General features: G+C 47.7%; 2 protein-coding genes across 4 annotated transcripts; one reads left to right on the top strand and one right to left on the bottom strand.

The window, feature by feature from the left end:
• Positions 1-14: 14 nt before the first annotated feature.
• Positions 15-5,505, bottom strand: Ift20 (intraflagellar transport 20). Of its 3 annotated transcripts, NM_001105815.1 has the most exon segments (6): positions 17-408; positions 772-875; positions 1,439-1,524; positions 3,103-3,231; positions 3,357-3,588; positions 5,325-5,505. In NM_001105815.1, coding segments are annotated over 5 exon segments (474 nt in total). In that variant the 5' UTR covers positions 3,430-3,588; positions 5,325-5,505; the 3' UTR covers positions 17-326.
• Positions 5,506-5,671: 166 nt separating this feature from the next.
• On the top strand, positions 5,672-20,338 carry Tnfaip1 (TNF alpha induced protein 1). The gene is given in 7 exon segments (NM_182950.4): positions 5,672-5,841; positions 12,124-12,442; positions 13,699-13,868; positions 14,250-14,339; positions 14,419-14,471; positions 15,225-15,420; positions 17,478-20,338. Coding segments are annotated over 6 exon segments (951 nt in total). The 5' UTR covers positions 5,672-5,841; positions 12,124-12,237; the 3' UTR covers positions 17,715-20,338.
• The last annotated feature ends 165 nt before the right edge of the window (positions 20,339-20,503 follow it).

Here is a 20,503-nt window from a genome sequence, read left to right as displayed (position 1 = left end):
ACAGCACCACAGAAGAAAGTATTTATTTGGTATTTATTGCTTTTCCTTGTGAATTTAACCACCTCTCCCAAAAAAGTGGATCAGCATTTACAGACACTTAGTTTGTGCTGAGAAGAGTAAGGCCCTGTGCTGCTTGGCCACTAGCAGTGGCTGCACAGTTTACCAGCTGCCCCTGGAGCACTGCCGTGACATACATCAAATCACTGGAATGGTAGAGGTTTGGTCTTTGTTTTTTGGTTGAGGTGCTTTTTTTCTTTCTTTTTTTTCTTTTCTTTTTTTTTTTTTTTTTTTTTTTGCCTTCCTGCTATAAAACTGAAATTTTCAGTTCATTTCTGAAAAATAAATTGGTCAATAAATTCATTTTGTTCTGCTTCTACTTTACACAAAGCTTCATATTCAACCCGATACCTGAAAAACAAAATTGTTAGAAGCCCTGAAAAGAATGAAAAACACAATTTTTTGAGAGTATAGAGCTTTAAACAGCTGTAAGAAACCATGAGTTGAGAATGAAGGCAGGGCAAGAGTCAAACAGCCCTATTTAAGACCACCTGCAAAACCTCTAGCCCTAGGGGAAGGCATGGGAGGTGGCCTCAGGCCTAGTTCTAAGAACCAGTGCTCACACTACGGGAGGCCATTTGGAATTAACCAAGTCCCCACACTATCAAATTTTAAAGTCTTAACACCCAGTGAAATGCTCTACACAGAAAGATGGTGAGGAAAGCCAAGGTGGCAGAGAAGGAAAAAGAGTCTGAGGTGATCATGGCCGCTTACCTTTCTAGCTGCATCTTCTTTTCTGCTATCAGTGCCTGCAGTTGCTGTTGCTGGGCTTCTCTCTGCTTCGCTATGGATTTCAGCAAGTTTCGAGCACCAATGGCCTAAGAAACATTACCGAAGAAGGCATGGTTTTAAACTCACCTATTAACCTACTGATCCCAACATACCTGGTACTAAATGGCACAAGTAGTCAGGTCTGTAAGTGTATGCAGTGGCCTACTGGGAGGCATCATTTAGTCTTGGGCCTTTTACCAAGGCATCTCTCCCAGGTAATCCTCCGCGTCTTCATTTTTAAAAGAAGTGGTACCATGACGATCAAAGGGAGCAATGACAAGCATGTACTGGTGGGCTGGAGAGAGGGCTCACTCATTAAAAGCAGTATCTGTACTTCCAGAGGACCTCGGTTCAATTCCCAACACTCACATGGCAGCTCACAATTTCTAATTCTAGTTTCAGAGGATCTAACACCTGGCCTCTAGATGCTGATGCACACAGGTATGTGCACACACAAACATTCACACTGAAAGTCTTTAAAAAATACTGGCGTATAAGTTCACCACACCGACCTGGCCAGCATCTCTTATTAAATGCCTGTTTTAACTAGATGAGTCCACCGACCCTACAATGCGCAGGGTTTCTGGTCAGGGCCAACTGCTGATCTCACCTTCATTTTCTCGTTCTCTGCTTCTTTGGCAAGCTGATCAACAAGCTCAATCAGACCACCAACGATTTTCTGAAACTGGCCAATTTCTTTGAGGAAAAGAACAAACCACTCTTGTTAGCACCCTTGGAAGTAGGGAGGTGGAGCTAACTGCCCTTCTAAATCGTGTCCCAGCCGTCTGACACCCACTAGCCTAAGTCTCCCACCACCCGGTCTATGGCAGGATGGGTGCCAGGGCTAGACTTTGAACATAGGCTGCAGTGTGGACCCAACCCTCCCTTTCTCAGAAAGGACTCTCGGAACACAAGTGCAGACTCTAGACTCAACACCAAGTTTCAGTAAAAGGTGGTGTGAGAGTTCCTGCCTGTAACCATGTCATTTAGTTGCCCCATTTCCCACTTGCTTTTCCAATGCTCTTGGCATGCTAGACCTGTTTTATTTTATGCAAATAAGTCCAGAGAAGGCCACAGTATGCAGCAACTACTAAACTGGGAACAGACATTAAGCAACCTGTGGTGAAAACATGGCCCAGAAATCTCTTACTTCAGCTGAGTATATGACACTGACCTGGAACCCCAGCATTAGGAAGGCTAAGTTAGGAGAATCATGAGTTTGAGCCCAACCTACAACATACATAGTGAGGCCTTGTCTTGAAAAAAGGAAAGAAATTCCCTTACTGTAGCTAAATCTGGCTATTCCCACTGGTACTGGGCTGGCTTAGCAGCTAGGAAAGGTGGCTTCTTGGAGATCAGTAACCCAGAGATCAGCACTGTGCTGAGCTGCTCCTATAGGACTTCAGTCCCCATCTCTAACTCACATAAAAATAACATCACAGTATATATAATTTCACCTCCCACCTCCAAGTCATAATTCATTAACATGAATTTTTTTTTTTTTTGGTTCTTTTTTTCAGAGCTGGGAACCGAACCCAGGGCCTTGCGCTTCCTAGGCAAGCGCTCTACCACTGAGCTAAATCCCCAACCCCCTAACATGAATTTTTTAAAAGATATATTTATTTTATATATGTGAGTACATGGTCTCTGTCTTCACACACACCAGAAAAGGGCATCAGATCCCATTATAGATGGTTATGAGCCACCATGTGGTTGCTGGGAATTGAACTCAGGACCTCTGAAAGAGCAGTTAGTGCTTAACCACTGAGCCATCTCTCCAGCCCCTTGAACATGAATTTTAAGGTTGCTAAAAGAAAGAAAAAAAATCACAGCACATCTAAAAACACATACCCCCAACCCCTGTCTAAAACAGTTGCTTGGCATCAAATGTGGGACTCCATGGCAGTCTAAGAGGGCAAGCAGAGAAGGTTGGGTACACTTGGGAATCCAGAGACCAGGCTCAATTCAGGGAGCAATCAACTTCGTTCTGGCAGACCCAAGAGCAATAGTCAAGGTCAGATAATGAAACTGCTCAAGGGCTGGAGAGATGGCTCAGTGGTTAAGAGCACTGACTGCTCTTCCAGAGGTCCTGAGTTCAAATCCCAGCAACCACATGGTGGCTCACAACCATCTGAAATGAGATCTGGTGCCCTCTTCTGGTGTGTCCGAAGACAGCTACAGTGTACTTATATATAATAAATAAATCTTTAAAAAAAAAAAAAAAAAAGAAACTGCTCAAAGCAGAATGACACCGTGGCTCCAAATGATACTCACTGTCCACAAAGTCCTTGCACTCTTCCTTGAGCTCTGTGGTCTGCTGGGTAACCTCTGGGTCCAACACCCGAAGCTTGTTCAGCTCATCGAAGTGCAGCCCTGCCTCACCCAAGATGTCCTTGGCCATAGCTGCAGAGGAACAAGTCCCAACCTGAATGTCACCCCAGACATCCAAGATAATCCAAGCTCCACCCCAGCCAGCGCCAGTCCTCTTCATACTCCCCAACCCCTCTGCCTCCACCTCTCGACCTCACCTGTTTCCCTTCCAGGCTCCCTAGAGAAGTTCTGCTTTGAAGGGGTGATAGTGTCAATCAGGAGGTATGTCATAGGAGCAAGGGTCAGGAAAGAATAAAGTCCAGTTGCTTGTCACAGGCATCGTTCATTCAGCATACATTTCTTGAGTGCCTACTACATGCCGACACTGCTAGATGCTGGGGTGTAAAGATGAATGCAGCATGGTGCCTGCCCTGGAGCAGCACAGTTTAGCTGGAGGAAAACAGACATGTAAACCTGAAGGACTATATTGCATTAAGTGATGTTACAGAAATATCACTAAGCAAGGAGAAAAGACAACAGCAGTTCACTTGGATGCAACTGGCCTAAGATGCAAGCCCCAAGTGTAGTCATAAATCCCTGTTCAAGTTCCCAGAAGGGCTTTTCAAATGAATGGCCTAAAATGACAGAAAAAAGCAAAACCAAACAAAAAAAAATCTGGATGAACTTAAAAATTAAGAGTTAAAAGCTAGCTATGGTCATGCACAACTTTAATCCTAGTGACTCACTGTGGCAGAGGAAGACTGACACACATTTAGGACCAACCTGGGCTGCATATTGAGTTCCAGGTTATCCTGTGCTTAAAAAAAAAAGTCTTCAGTTGTTGTTCTATTTGGGAAAACAGTTTGAGTATTTAAGAGCTACCAGGGACTATGGAATAGTCCATATGAGAGTGCAAACACTAGTTTGAATTTCTATCACCTTCTGAGTTAGCATGCATTTATTAAAAACAAAAAACAAAAACCTGTTGACTCTCAGCTCCAAGGACAGAGTGAACACAGTATCTCCAGGCAGATGTAAGCAAATAAACACAAACTGTGATCAAAGTATGAACAGCACTCAGTGCTGTCAGGATTCTACAGGAGAACATAACTCAAGTGTGCAGAGAGGTCAACAAAAGCCTTCAGTAAAAACAATCTGAGACCTAAACATGTCCAAAAAAATCTTCTAAGAGAAGGGAGAGGCACATTCCAGGCACAGGGAAAAGCATATGGGAGCATCCCGAGGCTATAAGAATTTGACACAAAGGGTCCTGGGATCAAAACAGCAAGAGGGAGCAATGGGACAATTAGCTATAGCTGGATGACTAAATGCTTCGAAAGCTCCAGAAATGAACTTGGATTTTTTTTTTATAATGGTAACAGCTAGCAGTGGATTCCAGTAGTGCTTATCAATCAGATTGGAAAGATCACTCTTGGCCGAACGGAGGAAACAGGAAAGAGCAGCACAGGCGTGCCTTCCAGATTTCTCACTGTGAGCCTAGCATCTCTAAGCAGGCTGCCTGCAGGTGAGCGGCACTCTGATAATGTTTGCAGAATGAATGAATTAATGTGGAAACAGTAGGCTGTAACAGAAGAAAAGACTTGAAGCCGAACGGGAGTTCAGAGATCAGATGTTGTCTGAATTGACAGAATGTATTAATGCTTAAAGCAGCACTTGGGAGAAAAGTGAAAAGAGCCAAACACGACTGCCACGAATCTGGATTGGACCGAGTGTATGGCTGGAAAGGACAGTTTAAGGAGATGGGTAAGAAAGCGTTGCAGGGAAATGGTACACAGCGGACTATCAGATCCCCACCCCACCCCTAACCCCCACGACAAATAAGTTCCAGGGTCCTGGGATTGAGTTTCCTAAACATGAGGGGCTGTGCTTGGCTCTACGCCCCCTGGCTCTCCCAGGTCCGCTGGCATTGCGATAGTTGGAGCTGTGAGGTGTGAAGGCGCAGCCATAGTAAGAAAGGACTGGACAAATGGCGCAGAATATCTGAACCTCGGTTTCCCGGTGATTTCGAGGGAGCAACGCTCTCGGGCTGAGCTGAGTGTAAACCCGCTCCCTAAAAATTCCGAGGTGTGGAAACCGCCGCTTTAAACCCGGGCCTGCGAATATGCAGCGCCGCGTCACATCGGCCTCCTCTCGCCCCAAGTCCTCCAAGTCCCCTCACGACTTACCTGCCGAGCCGTCTCGACAGCGCGCTGCGGCCCAGACGACTGTCGGTAGAAGCTTCTCTTCAGTAACTGCAATCGGCGGCTGCCACGGATACTGGACCTATAAACCACACGTCACTCCCAAGACCAGAAGCACTACTATCCGCCCTCCCCGAGGTGTTTGCTGGGAAATAGAGGCAACACGAGAGAAATAACTCCCCACTAGGTCCAGAAGCCTTTGCGCCGGGGGCGGGATGTGTGTGTGGGGGGAGACTATGACACCGGAAGTAGATTGTTCCCAAACCCGGAAGTAAAAAGTAGTCAAACTTCTGAGAGTTTTCTACTTCAATGTCCAGTCGCGCGCTGTGCATGCCGGGTCTTGTAGTCTGTTTCCCCGATATGCAGGGTTGGGCTGTAACTCCGAAGTCGGCGGGCGCAGGATGTGAGCTCACAGCCGAGATTGCAGATAGCTAGCTACAGGCCAGAGGCCGCACGGAGTTCGCTTGCCACTTGGCTGAGAGGAAAGGCGCCCCCGCGGACGGTGAGAGCTAGACGTGCGGGTGCAAAGGGGAAGGATAGGCTCTGCCGAGTCTTGGGCAAAAGGCACGGGACGGCGCGCGGGGTTGAAGTTCTGGTCTTCTAGGGAGGATCTCAGTTTTATCAGAAGAGGAGGGGTGTGGCGGGGAGAGCAGCCTACACTGCCACGAAAGACAAGGGATATTTCTCCATTTCCACAGGAGATCCTTTGGGTGAAACATAAGTGTCGCTTCCACGATTTCTGAACTTTCTAGCCAAAATCAACTCTCCCACCTTCTCGCCGTACCTTTCTTCCTTTAGGACCTCTAAAGACTACCGCGATCGTTTGCCCTTTGTTCTGCTTGGCTTCGCATTAGGTTCCCATAGAGACACCTGTACGTCCCCAACCCCAGGATTACCCCTCTATCCACAGGCGAAGTCTAGAGGAAAGAGCGCTGAGAGTATCAGTGGAAACTTCATCCTCTCAGAAATTTCTTTCTAGGGCGTCACCTGCCATTGGACTCTTGGAACTCATTGGTCTGGGTGGAATCTGGTCTGACGTCATCTAGGACTCAAAGTGGCTGCTTTGTAGGAAAAGAATAGATTAGCTCCGGATTTGATTTCCTCAATTGGCAAACCTAGTTCACCGAGTTTCTTTGATTTGGCAGAACGTGTTTATGTGCTTCTTGATTCTGCGGAAATGGGGATTGGACACAAAATATGTGAGGAACTTGCTAACACTTGTTAAGGGGGTGAATGTTTTTTCCTCCTTTGAGGTAAAGCAGTCGCTCACCATTCTAGCATTCTAGTGTTACTGTCAGTTACCCGGAGCTCATATTCCATCACTGAAGCAAATAAGAAGCCATAAAAAGGATGTGCTACTTAATATAGCACCACCCTATCCTTCCCCAGACAGCCCCCACCCCAGGGACATACCAAAATCTTTTCAGGGTCAGTTTTAGTTTAACAAGCTGATCTATATTGAATACTTAAGAGTGCCTTTCTTGTTTGAGGACCAGTGTTCTGGGTTTTACCTGTAAGACATGAGGAGTAACAGTAAACGACTGAGTGTTCTGGGGTTTAAAGAGGTTGGTTCCGCTTTGGGTTTTGAGGTCATTTCTGTCTCCAGCATTGCTGCTGCGGTCTAAGCCTTTGTCATCAATTGCCTGGACCACTCCTCCCTCCGGTCTTCCCACTTCCTTTCATGTGCCTTTGCACTCCACACAGCATCAAGTTGTCCTCGGAAACTATAAATCAGATCACATCTCTTCCCTGCTAAGAGCCTCCCAGGTTCCCAAAGTCGCTGCAATTCCCATAACCCCCGGCTCTTCCTGTCATGTAATACTTGCTTTCTCTGGCTTTCCATCAGACCGTCTTCCCCCTTTTTGTTGTATACTAGCTACCATGTCACTACTGTCCCCAAAACTTGTACCTTTTGAGTAATTTATGTGTGCGGTGACTTTTGGCTGCATGTGTGTCTGTACACCACGTGTGTGCCTGGAGCCCACACTGACCAGAAGAGGGCATCAGAACTTCTAGAACTGGACTTAAAGATGGTTGTGAGCCACCATCTAGGAATGCTAGGAATTGAACCTAGATCCTGGAAGAGCAGCCAGTACACCTAACTCCTGAGCCATCTCTCCAGCCCCATAAAACTTGTTTCGCTTTTTAAAATGTGTTTGTACGTGTGTGTGCCTGAGTGTATATATGAGTACTGTGTGCGTGCATGCAGCAGTACCCAGAAGAGGGTATCAGATTCCCTTGAAACAGGACAGAGTATTGATTTGGGTGCTGGGAACCGTACCAGGGTCTATTGCAAGAGGAATACACACAGGTTCTTATCCTCTGAGCAATTTCTTCAGCCTCTAAAACCTGCTTAGATAGGAGCTTTGCTCTTGCTGCCTAGACTCTACTTCTTGGACCTTGGCTGAAACGTCATCTTCAATTGGTCTCAAGCCTCAACCTGACCGTTCTCATGAGATTCCTGTATTCTCAGTGACATTGATGGCCTCTATAACTGTCCGCCACTTTGTTCCCTCATTTATAGTGTATCTTCTGGTCTGTTTTTGTCTGAGGTAGGATCTCTATGTAGCCTGGAACTTCCAATGCTGGGATCAAAGGCATGTGCCACCACACCCAACTAGTCTGTCTTCTTCCGCTGGAATGTGGGGTTCATGAGGGTAGAACTCTTCTGTATTTCTTCTTCCTTTCTAATCTCAGTGCCTGACACAGTAGGACCATAATAAATGCTTTTTTTTTTTTCTTGTTGGGCTGAGGATGTAGTGTTTGCTTAGCATGCATGAAATCCTGGATTTGGTCCTCAGCACCATATAAAGTAGGCACATGGCTAAAACCCCAGCACTCGGGAGATGGAAGCCGGAAGATCAGAAATGCAGTCAGTGTTCTCAGTAAGCTGGAGGCCAGACTGGGCTACAAGAGACCCTGTCTCAAAACAGCAAGTCTTATGAACATTATGGTGTTTTTTGACTTCCTTGAAGCAAAAACGGTGTATTTATATGGTTCCTACTGCTTACTATAACAGGTTCCAAATAGTTTTATTGTCAAGTGAATTAAGTGAGATAAAATATATATACCCAACGCCTATAAAACTCAGTACCACAAAGCTAAGCATGAAGTGAATTAAACTATGATACTTTTTCTTTGGTGAATGGATTTTAGTGATTTATTTATTTATTTATTTATTTATTTATTTATTTATTTATTTTTGGTTTTTTTGAGACAGTGTCTCTATGGAGCCCTGGCTGTCCTGGATTTGCTTTGTAGATCAAGACGGTTTTGAACTCCCAGAGCCTGCCTCTGGCTCCCAAGTGCTGGGATTAAAGGTGTATGCCATACGCCTGGTTTATTTTTAATTTTTTTAAAAGATTTATTTATTGATTTTATATATAAGTACACTGTAGCTGTCTTCAGACACACCAGAAGAGGGCATCAGATCTTATTACAGATGGTTGTGAGCCACCATGTGGTTGCTGGGATTTGAACTCAGAACCTTTGGAAGAGCAGTCAGTGCTCTTAACCACTGAGCCATCTCTCCAGCCCTATTTTAATTTTTTTAAAGATCCGCTTTTTTTTTTTTTTTTTTTTTCCGGAGCTGAGGACCGAACCCAGGGCCTTGCGCTTGCTAGGCAAGCACTCTACCACTGAACTAAATCCCCAACCCCTAGATCCGCTTTTTTAAATCTTATGTATATGGGTGTTTTGCCTCCATGATATCTGTATGCCACATGTGCAGTCCCCATAAAGGCCATAATACGTCATCAGATCCCCTGTTCTCCTCTGAAACTGATGTTACAAATGGTTGTGAGCTGCTATGTGGATCTGGGAATTGAACCCAGGTCCTGTGGAAGAGCGGCTGGTGCTTCTAACAGCTGAGGCATTTGTTCAATATGTGACGTTTTATTACTACTATATTCTTTTTGTGTTTTAAAGACAGAGACCATGCTATCTGGCCCAGGCTGGCTTCTGTCTCATTCTGTTTTCCAGGCAGGCCTTGGACTTGGGGTGCTGGTATTACAGAGGTGCACGCCTGAGAACCAAGTAGGACCTAATGATAATTAGGATTGGTTGGCTGGTTGGTTTTTTGGGCAGAGTCACTTGTATCCCAGGCTGGTCCCAGTCTCCAGGTATCTGAGGAACTCCTGGTCTTCTGCCTCCGCCAGCCTATGTCCTGGGTTACAGGCCTGGGCCTTCACCATCATAGTCAGTTCATATGCTGCTGGGAACCAATCAAATCCAGAGCTCACATGTGCTAGCCAAGCATTCTACCAGTCGAGGTACAATGTAGTCTTCTTTCTTTTTTTAACCTTGTGACGGGGTCTCTGCCTCAGCCTTCCAAGTGCCAGATTATAGGCGCGAGCCACCGTCCTTGGCCTGGTTTGTGGTAGTTTGGATATGCCAAAATATTTCAGCGAGGAGCAGCGGCATTGTCATTTAATGGCAGCACTCGGGAGGCAGAGGCAGGTGGATCTCTGTGAGATCAGCCTAGTGTATATATCAAGGTCTAGAACAGCCAATGCTACATCATAGACATCTCAAAAAATCGCCACCACCACCACCACCATCATCCAGTTATCCCTCCATATCTGTGTGGCATTTACTTTAGTTTTTTCACAAATACTAAAATCTGAGAATGCTCAAGTCCTTTACATTAAATGTTGTCATATTTACATATAATCCATGCATGCCCTCCTGAATTCCTTCTATCACCTCTGGCTTATTTAATAATACTAATACTACGGAAACGTGTGAAGTATGACACATAATGCTATACAAATAGTTGTTACACTGTGCTGTTTAGGGATGGTAACCACAGTGAGTCTGTATACTTTCAGTAAAAATGCAACCTTTTGTTCATTTTTGATAGAGATGTGTTCATTTTGGACAGATGTGTAACTGTCCTGGAACTCCCCGTGACCAGGCTGGCCTCAATTTAAGGGATTTACCTGCTCTGCCTCACAAGTGCTGGGATTAAACACAGGCATTCACTACCATACCCTGCTTTTGTTTATTTTATTTTATTTTATTTTTGGATTTTGGAGACAGAGTCTCACTATGTAACTTTGGCTGTCCGGGAACTCTATAGATTAGGCTAACCTGGAACTCAGAGATCTGTCTGCCTCTGCTTCCCTGGTGCTGGGTCTAAAGGCGCGCACCACCGCGCCCAGCTAGGACTTAACGTATTTTTACATTTAGACTTCTTTCTTTTTTTAAAGATGTATTTATTTATTATATATAAGTACATTGTAGGTATCTTCAGACACACCAGAAGAGGGCATCAGATCTCATTACAGATGGTTGTGAGCCACCATGTGGTTGCTGGGATTTGAACTCAAGACCTCTGGAAGAACGGTCAGTTCTCCTAACCACTGAGCCATCTTCAGCCCGACTTCTTTCAATCTATAATCTACAGGTTTAGAATTTAGAATACAAATAGCAACAACAGAAACAGAGGAAGATCTTATGTGGGCAGTACATGCCTTTAATCTCAGTACTCAGGAGGCAGAGGTAGGTGGATCTTTGTGAGTTTGAGGCCAGCCTGGGCTACAGAGTGAGTTCCAGGACAGCCAGGGCTACACAGAAAGCCCGGTCTTAAAAAACCAAAAAAGGAAAAAACTGAAAGCAAACCAGGAGGAAGAACCAACTTTTCCTTTAGCCATTTCTCAGGCCTCTGAACTGTTTGTGTTTTCCTTTCATTTTTGAGTTTACTCATTTTTAAGGTCATCATGTCTGTTTTCCCCATTCTTGGTGGGAAGGAAGAAAAAGGGCTCTTGGGGAAAAGCAGCAAAATAGCCATCTCTGTTCTGCCTTGAAAAATGGTGACAATTACAGGAACTTGGGGCACGGCTGGTGCCGTGAAGGGGGAAGGTCAGGAAACCGGGTGGGAGCTCAGGTAACTCCTGCCCACTCCCTGGCTGGCTGCCTCTACAGCCCGCCCTTTCCAAGCTCTCTCAGGACCACACTCATTTTCCTTCCTGGATCCTGGCTTCCTTCGACTAATGGTAACCTGAATCCTGGAGGAGGCCACTCCTGAGACAGGAAGTGCATCCTGTCCCCTGGCTCCTGGGAAACTCCTAGGCTGGCTAGATTCCCAGTTGGTTAGTCTGGAAGTCTGGACTCCTGGGAATCTTGGAAAAACATTTTCTGGATCCCTTCTGGTAGATCCCAGGGAGATCTGCTCATCTGACCTCAGCTGGTTTTCAGGGTTTTCCTATGCAGGGAGAGCAGGGCTGATATTAGGGGAGCTGGTGAGATGACCAGGGAGACTGTGCTACCAGATCTGGCTCCTGGTAGGGTGAGAACCGCTAGGCCACTCTTCTGTTGCCCAGTGTCCTAGTTTGCATTCCATTGGTGTAGTAAAACACTGTTTATTTGGCTGACACTTCCCAGGTCATCCTTGAGACCTGGGAAGTGGGGAAAGGAACCTGGCGACAGGAATCTCGGGGTAGGAACTGAAGCCGGGGCCAGAGGGATGCTGCTTACTGGTTTGCCAGCATTCCTTCTTACGCCACCCAGGACTATCTTTGCCCACCCCCATCCCTCATCAATGATTAATCAAGAAAATGCTCCCAGAGACTTGCTTCCAGGCCAGTATGATAGAGGCATTTTCTCAATCAAGGGTCTCCTCCCAGATGACGCTAGTTTGTGTCAAATTGACAAGAGTCTAACCAATACCCTGAGGAAGGGCTTATCTAGGAAGTAAAAGGTGTCAGAGTTCCTACTTATGTCCCTCCCCCCTTGTGACCTCTACTCTGCTGACTTCAGTGTTCTCTCTACCTTTTGCTTGCAGCACTGAGAGTATGAGGCCCTGGCCTCTGCGGGACACTCATTTGTGACCACTTCCACCACGGCAGAGCCTTCCAAGCCTACCTCCTGCCGTGTGGTAATCTACCTGCAGCGGGAGATGTCAGGGGACACCTGTCTGTGCCCAGCCTCAGGAGCCAAGCCCAAGATAAGTGGCTTCAAAGGAGGTGGGCTGGGTAACAAGTACGTGCAGCTCAATGTGGGGGGCTCCCTGCACTACACCACGGTGCGGGCTCTCACCCGGCACGACACAATGCTCAAGGCCATGTTCAGTGGGCGGATGGAAGTGCTGACCGACAAAGAAGGTGAGGCATTGCATCGGGCATGCTGGGTAAGGGAGGGCAGGAAGGGGGCATGCTGGATAAGGGAGGGCAGGAAGGGGGCATGCTGGGTAAGGGAGGGCAGGAAGGGGGCATGCTGGGTAAGGGAGGGCAGGAAGGGGGCATGCTGGGTAAGGGAGGGCAGGAAGGGGGCATGCTGGGTAAGGGAGGGCAGGAAGGGGCCATGCTGGATAAGGGAGGGCAGGAAGGAGTCATGCTGGGTAAGGGAGAGCAGGAAGGAGGCATGCTGGGTAAGGGAGAGCAGGAAGGGGGCATGCTGGGTAAGGGAGAGCAGGAAGGGGGCATGCTGGGAGGACTCCAGGTTGGGCTTGAGCCCAGGAGATCTAGGATATCTATCTTTTCCTCCTCACTTCATACAAGTTTTTTTTTTAAAGATTTATTTATTTATTATATATAAGTACACTGTAGCTGTCTTCAGACACACCAGAAGAGGGCATCAGATCTCATTACAGATGGTTGTGAGCCACCATGTGGCTGCTGGGGATTGAACTCAGGATCTCTGGAAGAGCAGTCAGTGCTCTTAACCACTGAGCCATCTCTCCAGCCCCATACAAGTCTTAACAGAGCTTCAGAATTCCTTAAAATTGTACATAAAGTGCTGTATGTTTATGTATCATACTCATGTTGGTTGTGGTTACATCTGTAACCCTAGAACGTGGAGGTGGGAACAGGAGTATCAGAAATTTGAGGCCAGCCTCCACTGCTTAATGAACCTGAAGCCAGCCTGGGCTACATGAAACCTTGTCTTAATAAATAAGTAAATAAATAAATAATAAAATTGAATCTTGGAATCCTGGCACTTGCTTGTAATCCCGGCACTCTGGAGTTTGAGACCGGTCAAGCTCAAACTTGAGGCTAACTGGAATAACGGTGTCGAAGCTGATAGGTGTATTTATATCCAAATAGAACCAGGGCGGGGCCAAAAGGTAAGTAGAGACTGGTTGTTTCTGTATCACCAGAGTGGCGCGAGTAGCCCCGACATTAGACATCCAATCCTCCACAGAGCCCTGAATATAGCAGTTCCCGAACTCAGAATAGGGAAGAGCAGCACTGTCTAGAGACCTAGAGTCTCTGAGCCACTGGGCCTGGGCTCTGGACTCTGCTCGCACACTTCCTTTCCTTGCATCCTGCTGCCTGCCTGCCTCTCTCAGGTGGCCTTTGCCAGCGCTGACACAGCTGGAAACAAACAGTAATCCTGTGGGACCCCTCTAAATCCCTAGGCTGGATCCTCATAGACCGTTGTGGAAAGCACTTTGGCACCATCTTGAATTACCTCCGAGATGACACCGTCACCCTCCCTCAAAGCCGGCAAGAAATCCAGGAATTGATGGCTGAAGCAAAATATTACCTCATTCAAGGGCTGGTGAGCTTGTGCCAGGCCGCCCTGCAGGTATGGGAGTGTCAGGTGATTTGATGAGGGCGGGAGTTGCCCTTCTGGGGACACGAGGCTTGGCTCCTGGGGAGCTGTGTTGGAAATGAGGTTGATGAGTGCAAACCCAATCAGAACAATGGGGAGCTGCCCAGGCCCAGGCCCAGCTGCTAGGGATTCATGCCTGGCAGCCCGAGCCAGCTGTGCCTCTAATTCATTTGCCTACATAGCAGCTTCAGATTTCTGACAGTGAGAATGTCAGTATCTATTTCCAAGAACGTCATGAACTGTCTGGTACCTCCTTACCAGGCAGGGGTGACTGGCAGAGGCCTGGGATGTACCTGGCTAAGCTTGGCTAGCACAAAGTCCTAAAGGCAGCTCTCTGCTCTGTGTGTCACCCAGGACAAGAAAGACTCCTACCAGCCTGTGTGCAACATCCCCATCATCACATCCCTGAGGGAGGAGGACAGGCTCATTGAATCCTCCACAAAGGTACTGGGTACCCTGAGGGTCTTGGCCTGGGGACACCAGGCTCCTGGCCTGACCCTTACGACTTTTCCTTCCCTCACAGCCGGTGGTGAAGCTGCTGTACAACAGGAGCAATAACAAGTACTCGTACACCAGGTATGGCGGGCGCCTTTGCTGGGCCCTGCGAAGGGTGGCAGAGGCAGTTTCAGGGCTGAGCACCCACAGTGGGCACGGCACAACAGACCTGAGGGATGTCACAGGTCCCCAACACACATCATGGGGCTGGGTTTGAAACCACCTTTGGAAAGGGAATGAACAGGTATACGAGGGAGCTCAGGGTAGAGACATTTGGGGTTTATTACATGGCCTGGTTGGGATGTAGATGTTAAAACGTGAAACATGCCTGTGTCATATCAAGAGCATGCCAGGAATTATCATCTCTATTGTCTCAGGTACCAGATGGATCATGACCAACTTTATAATACATATGGCTAGCCAGGATCTTAGAGAGTAAAGAGGGATGCTAGGAAGGTATGAGCTGAGTCCTCTTGGCACATGTGCGTCTCACTGTGCCCTGGTTAGGTAGATCCAGGTGGCTGGGCTTGGTTCTAGACTCTCCTGGTCCCTGATGGACAATACATCACCCCATGGCACTGCCGAAGTCGTAGTGAGGGACCCTTTCTTCCAGGCTTAAGGAGAGGTCACTTCTTTCCCTTAATGCTCTCTGCTGTAACTGAGGGCCAGCTCCAGCTCCACCCCTTTCCCTCACGGGCCCCAGTCCCTGTCTGTCAGCCTTATCTTCATTTCAACACAACAGGAGCAGGGAACAGGGAGCCCAGCCCTTCCCAGCAGCCAGCACCCTTGAGCTGGAACCTCATTCTAGGCCTGCTGACCTTCTGGTTTTTTCAGCAACTCTGATGATCACCTACTGAAAAACATTGAACTGTTTGACAAGCTGTCCCTGCGCTTCAATGGTCGCGTGCTCTTCATCAAGGACGTCATCGGTGACGAGATCTGCTGCTGGTCTTTCTATGGCCAGGGTCGTAAGCTGGCAGAAGTGTGCTGCACCTCCATTGTGTATGCCACAGAGAAGAAGCAGACCAAGGTACGTATGGGCGTTACTCTGCCAGGGCACAGATCACACAGACTCCACAATGGAGAACTGCACTGCCCCAGTGTACCCTGCCCACAGCAACAGAAGGGCCACACGTACTTTACCAAATATGGTACGATGGTGCCAGGTAGGACAGAGTCCAGACAGAGTGTTTTGAAGATGGTCAGAAACTGTCAGCAGCTGCTGAGGAAGAAGCCCACTGAGCAGCAAGGAACTTTCTGGTGCTGTGGAAGGACAGGTATTTGAAGTTGTCGCAACTCAGGTTGTAGTTCTAGTCCCAGCTTTTCTCAGATGCCTGGGAGACCATTTAAACCGCATTGGTCTGTTCCCCTGCTTGCAGACATGGGCAATGAGAGTCTGAGCAGCCAATACATGGCAAGGCACAACTCGGGAGCAACAGTGTGGTGTGCTTTCTACTTACACACTGCTTCTGCAGCCGGGCGAGCCTGGTGTTCCTGGGCAGCTGGCTTCCTTAGCCGATGAAGTGAATCACAGTGCTGGATGAACCTCTTACTTGTTTGTAATTTTATTTACTTATTTATTTTAATTCTTTATTTTTGAAACAGGGTCTCTGAAGCTCAGGCGGGACTTACTACATAGGCTACTTGGCTACAAATACATGGCATTCCTCCTGCCTCCACCCACTAGTACTAGGGTTGCAGGCATAGTCTACTATAGTTAAGCGAGGGAATTACTTGATAGGGGACAGTTTGCGTAGACTCAGCTCCTCCCTTTCTGTGTACTCCCTAGAGTATGTACTTGGAGACAGCAGGCTTTTACTGGGTGGAATGCCAAGTAGATTATCTGGAAATTGATGGGAAGTAAAGGCCTCAAGCACTGAGACCCAAGAAGCTTAGCCCCACACTGCTACAGTCTCCTGAGGGTTGTCGGAAGGCAGCTTATGTCAGGTGGCTTCTTGGGCAGTGGGTGTAGGGGGGGGGGGGGAAGACTAGGAGTTGGCCAGGGGCTATGATGGTGGAGTCAGGATCCAGCTCTGAGCAGCAGCAGAGGGGGCAGAGCCTGTCTTCTTCCTAGACGCTCTCTCCCTTCTGTGTGCCTCCCTAACCACTCACACCCCAGATAGGAGACAGGCCCGGCTGGAACCATTCTAGGTCAGAAGAGCAATGAGGCCACTTCTCAGAGCTGTTCCATTTCTTGGTGTTGGTGGGTATACACTGTCATGGCAGTGAGTGAAAGGCAGGACAGCTTGGAGAGCTCTCCATTTGGGTTCTGGGACCAAACCCAAGTTGTCAGGATTGGTAGCAAGCACCTTTACCCACTAGCTATCCTCTGCTCCTCCATCCCTTTTTTGAGACAGGATTTCACTAGGTGGGCTAGCTCAAACTCTCCATTCTCTTGACCTCCGCCTCCCAGGTAGCAGGGGTTATAGATGGGCATCCCCCAGCCTGGCTGAGCAGCTGCTTATGTATTTATTTACTGTGTTGGGCTTGTCACTGGGCTAAAGAATGTATGTCTTTCTTGCTATGATGTTAATTTTTTTTTAAGAATTATTTATTTATGTGAGTACATTGTCACTGTCTTCAGACACACCCCAGAAGAGGGCATCACATCCCATTACAGATGGTTGCTGGGAATTGAACTCAGGACCTCTGGAAGAGGAGTCAGTGCCCCTAACCTCGGAGCCACCTCTCCAGCCCCTGATGATAATTTTTAAGAGGCGTTAGCTCAGATTGGTGTACCTGGAAACAGTGCTTAGAAGGCTAAGGTAGGATTCTGATTTGGAGGCAGCTTGAACTATAAAGACCCTGGCTCAAAAAAAACAAAACCAAAAAAGGTAGCTATTGGTATCACTTCACACATATAGAAACTGCAGCCCAGGAATCACAGGCTCGATCTGGCACCTAGCCCATGGAACTGTGTTTGTACCTAGACATGACCATGCATACTAGTCTTCACTTGTGGGATGTTGTAGGGTGTTAACTATATTCTGATGTCCCCTCATGCTTCCCTTGTTAGCTGGGCAGCCACCTGACTCCTACGTTAGGTGTTCCCTCCCTAAATGAAACCTCACTGTCTTTTCACTCCAGGTGGAATTCCCAGAGGCCCGTATCTATGAGGAGACACTCAATGTCCTGCTCTATGAGACCCCTCGAGTCCCTGACAATTCCTTGCTGGAGGCCACAAGCCGCAGCCGCAGCCAGGCTTCCCCCAGTGAAGATGAGGACACCTTTGAATTACGGGACCGTGTCCGTCGCATTCACGTCAAGCGCTATAGTACTTATGACGACCGTCAACTCGGCCATCAGTCTGCTCATCGCGACTAATGAGACCCTTAGGAAATCAGGGCACAGGAAGTCCTGTCTGCCACCCTGTGGACATACCCATTGGCCACCCCATGCTGCTCCTCTAGCTTGGGAGTCTGCTCTAATATGTACAGGTAACAGTCCTGCTTGGGAGGTCAGGAAGCAGGGAGAGGAAAGGCCACATCATCATCTTGCCTGGCCCTCCCCCAGCACTTCCAGATGCCACCCCACTTCCTGCCAACAGGGAACAACTTATGCTCTAGGGTGAGTTCCACCTCCTGCCAAGAACACTCCCCGGGCCCTTGGCTGCATGCCCCTTTCTTCTGAAGGGCTCCTTTATTTCCTCAGCTGAGGCGCACGGGAACAGCTTTGTTCTAGGGGAAAGGAGGCTTGTGGTGCTGAGGACCCAAATTTGAACAGAAAAGGCAGCCTTTTTTCCCTAAGGTGTTTAAACATTGCCATGACCTGGATTTTGTTTGTTTTTAAATCTAGATGTTAGCATGGTAGCCATGCCTATAATCCCAGCTATGAAGAGGCTAAGGCAGGATCACGAGTTCTAGGCTAGCCTGGGCAACACAGCAAGACCCTCAGTATAAAAGTTTAAAAGAAGGGCTAGTGGCATAGCTCAGTGGTAGAGTACTTACCTGGCAAGAGTGAGGCCCTGGATTCAATCCCCGGTATTGCCACACTGAGTAAGAAATGACTAGTCTGAGGGAAAGGCTAGGACTAAGCATGTTACCTCTGCAGGATGCTAGGACCCCACATAGTACGGGCACACATATACATACTTGCTCCACCCTTTTCCATATCGTAGGACCCATCTTTAAAGCACTTTGTATGTCTATCATTCAGGAAAATCTATTCTGCCTTGACCCAAAGCTTTTTCTGACACTGATCTCCTCTTGCAGAATCTAAAGGACAGGATAAGACAGGAGGATCACAAGTTTGAGACCAGCCTGTGCTAGGTAGTTAAAGTTCCTGGTTTAGGGAGACTTTGTCTCAAGAAAAAAAGTAACTAAACTGACCAGCCTTGGCTTGTCAGCCTGATTGGCCATCCCAAAGAATACTAAGAAGGAAAGGATGTCCAAGTTGAAAATGGCTTTAACAGCATCCTGTGGGGAAAGATCTTACCCCTACACTGCAGGGTCACATCACTGACTCAGATTTAACAAGATACTTTGGTTTGAGCCTCATACTTGGGTATGCTCAGCTCTAAGACATGCTGTCCCCACACACCAGCAAGCCAAAAGCTGTGATGCAGGCCAGAAACAAGCTGCAGCAGAAGGCCATGGAGCCATCGGCTGAAGCAGCAAAGTCCTGGAGCTCCATGCTGTTAGCAGTGGCCAGGATGTGGTGCAGCCCCTGACACCATGTCTCGGTTTGTTCTGGCTCTGGGTGGTGGTTCTGCCTAGTGATGACTCTCCAAATCCACAGTAACTAGGACAGCCTAAGCCTTTAAAAGGCCTTCATTTCTTCTGGGTCACTGATCATGGAGGTACCAAGATCTAGACCTGGTGTAAGTTCTTCCTTTGGTTTCTTTGTTGGCATTGGCTGTCTTAACTGGATTCTTTCCAGAGGAATGTTGTCACTGGAGGGGGCTGTTTGTACGCCTAAGGAAGTGTGTGGCCATCAACAGTGCTCAAGGGATGATAGACAGTCAGCTGCATCCCTTGACCACTCTTGCGATTGCCACATGGGCACACATAGCTCACCTCTTAGAGCTTATGGGCAGATGCCAAGCCCAGGCTTGGGTTGTCACATGGATCTGACCTGACATGATAGAGTAGGGGAAATGGGAACTGTGACTTAACAATCAGGCGTGTTATGTTAATCACAATCTTGAATGTATAAATAGCTCTAAGATACTTGGGTCAGTCACCTTAGTGATGAGCAGCTACTAGTTCTTCAGACCTCACTGGAACAAAGATGACAGCCCAATTTTTTTGGCCAAGTTTAGGCTTTCGCTTTGAGCCTTTCCCACAGATTTTGGAATGTTACAGTGTGAGGCTACAATCTGTTTTCTCAGCTGCCCCAAGAAGCCCCTTACTGTTCAGTTTCCCTGCTGCCTGCTGTCCCTTTACCTTCACACCCTCTTTAGCCTCTGTGGTGCTGACATTCATAACTTCTGCTGCTCAGAGCTGTCCAGTTGTTGGGCTGAGAAAAAGCACAGCAGCAGGAGTCCCAGGTTGGGCATTCATCTTTTTAACTGAAAATTTCTTCTTGGTTTAAGGAAAACACTAATACTGAAGTGATCTGGACTTTGTGGCTTTGTAGCCTCTGAGGAGAGCAGAGCCAGCAGCTCCCTAGAAGAAATTTTGCACGGAAAGCAACTAAGGCCGTAAGGGCTTGTGAGATTTCCCCGTCCCCTCCTAAAGTAGTTCTGGCAGGATGGGTTTTTTGATCACAGGCAGCCCAGGGGAAGGGGAAGTAAACATAAGGCATGGATGAGGGTCAGACTGGAAGCTGCTAACACACACCGGCTGTATGCTCTGTTAACCTGGGACGTGTGACCGGTCAGCCTGAAGGGCAACACAGGTTCTGGCACGAAAGAATGTGTCCTCTACTGCATACCTGCAATCTTGGTCGCTTACCCTCAGTGAGAGAAGTAAACACTAACTTGTAATAAAATTGTTTTACACTGCTGAGCCATGTTTCCATTGAGTACAGCCTGGCCGGCTCACAGCTGTGGGCTCAGTTCTTCTATTTCTGTGCCCTCATGACCTTGGGTTCTAGGTCAAGAGGCTCATCCCTCTGTAGTCCTACAGACCCACACACCACTCCCCCGGTGGAAGATTAAGAACAATACTCAC

This window comes from Rattus norvegicus, chromosome 10 (genome assembly GCF_021556685.1).
Source record: "Rattus norvegicus strain SHRSP/BbbUtx chromosome 10, alternate assembly SHRSP_T2T, whole genome shotgun sequence".
In the NCBI taxonomy this organism is placed as follows: domain Eukaryota; kingdom Metazoa; phylum Chordata; class Mammalia; order Rodentia; family Muridae; genus Rattus; species Rattus norvegicus.
This window is presented reverse-complemented; position numbering and strand designations above follow the sequence as displayed.

Bases quoted from the DNA above. Each gene is read 5' to 3' on its own strand.
- Ift20 (XM_087570580.1), bottom strand. From the start codon at position 3,229: ATGGCCAAGGACATCTTGGGTGAGGCAGGGCTGCACTTCGATGAGCTG. The intron at 1,525-3,102 runs GTGAGTATCATT...TTTTCCTCAAAG, and splicing joins GTGCAAGGACTTTGTGGACA to AAATTGGCCAGTTTCAGAAA. The intron at 409-771 runs GTAAGCGGCCAT...TTTGTTTTTCAG, and splicing joins AAGAAGATGCAGCTAGAAAG to GTATCGGGTTGAATATGAAG.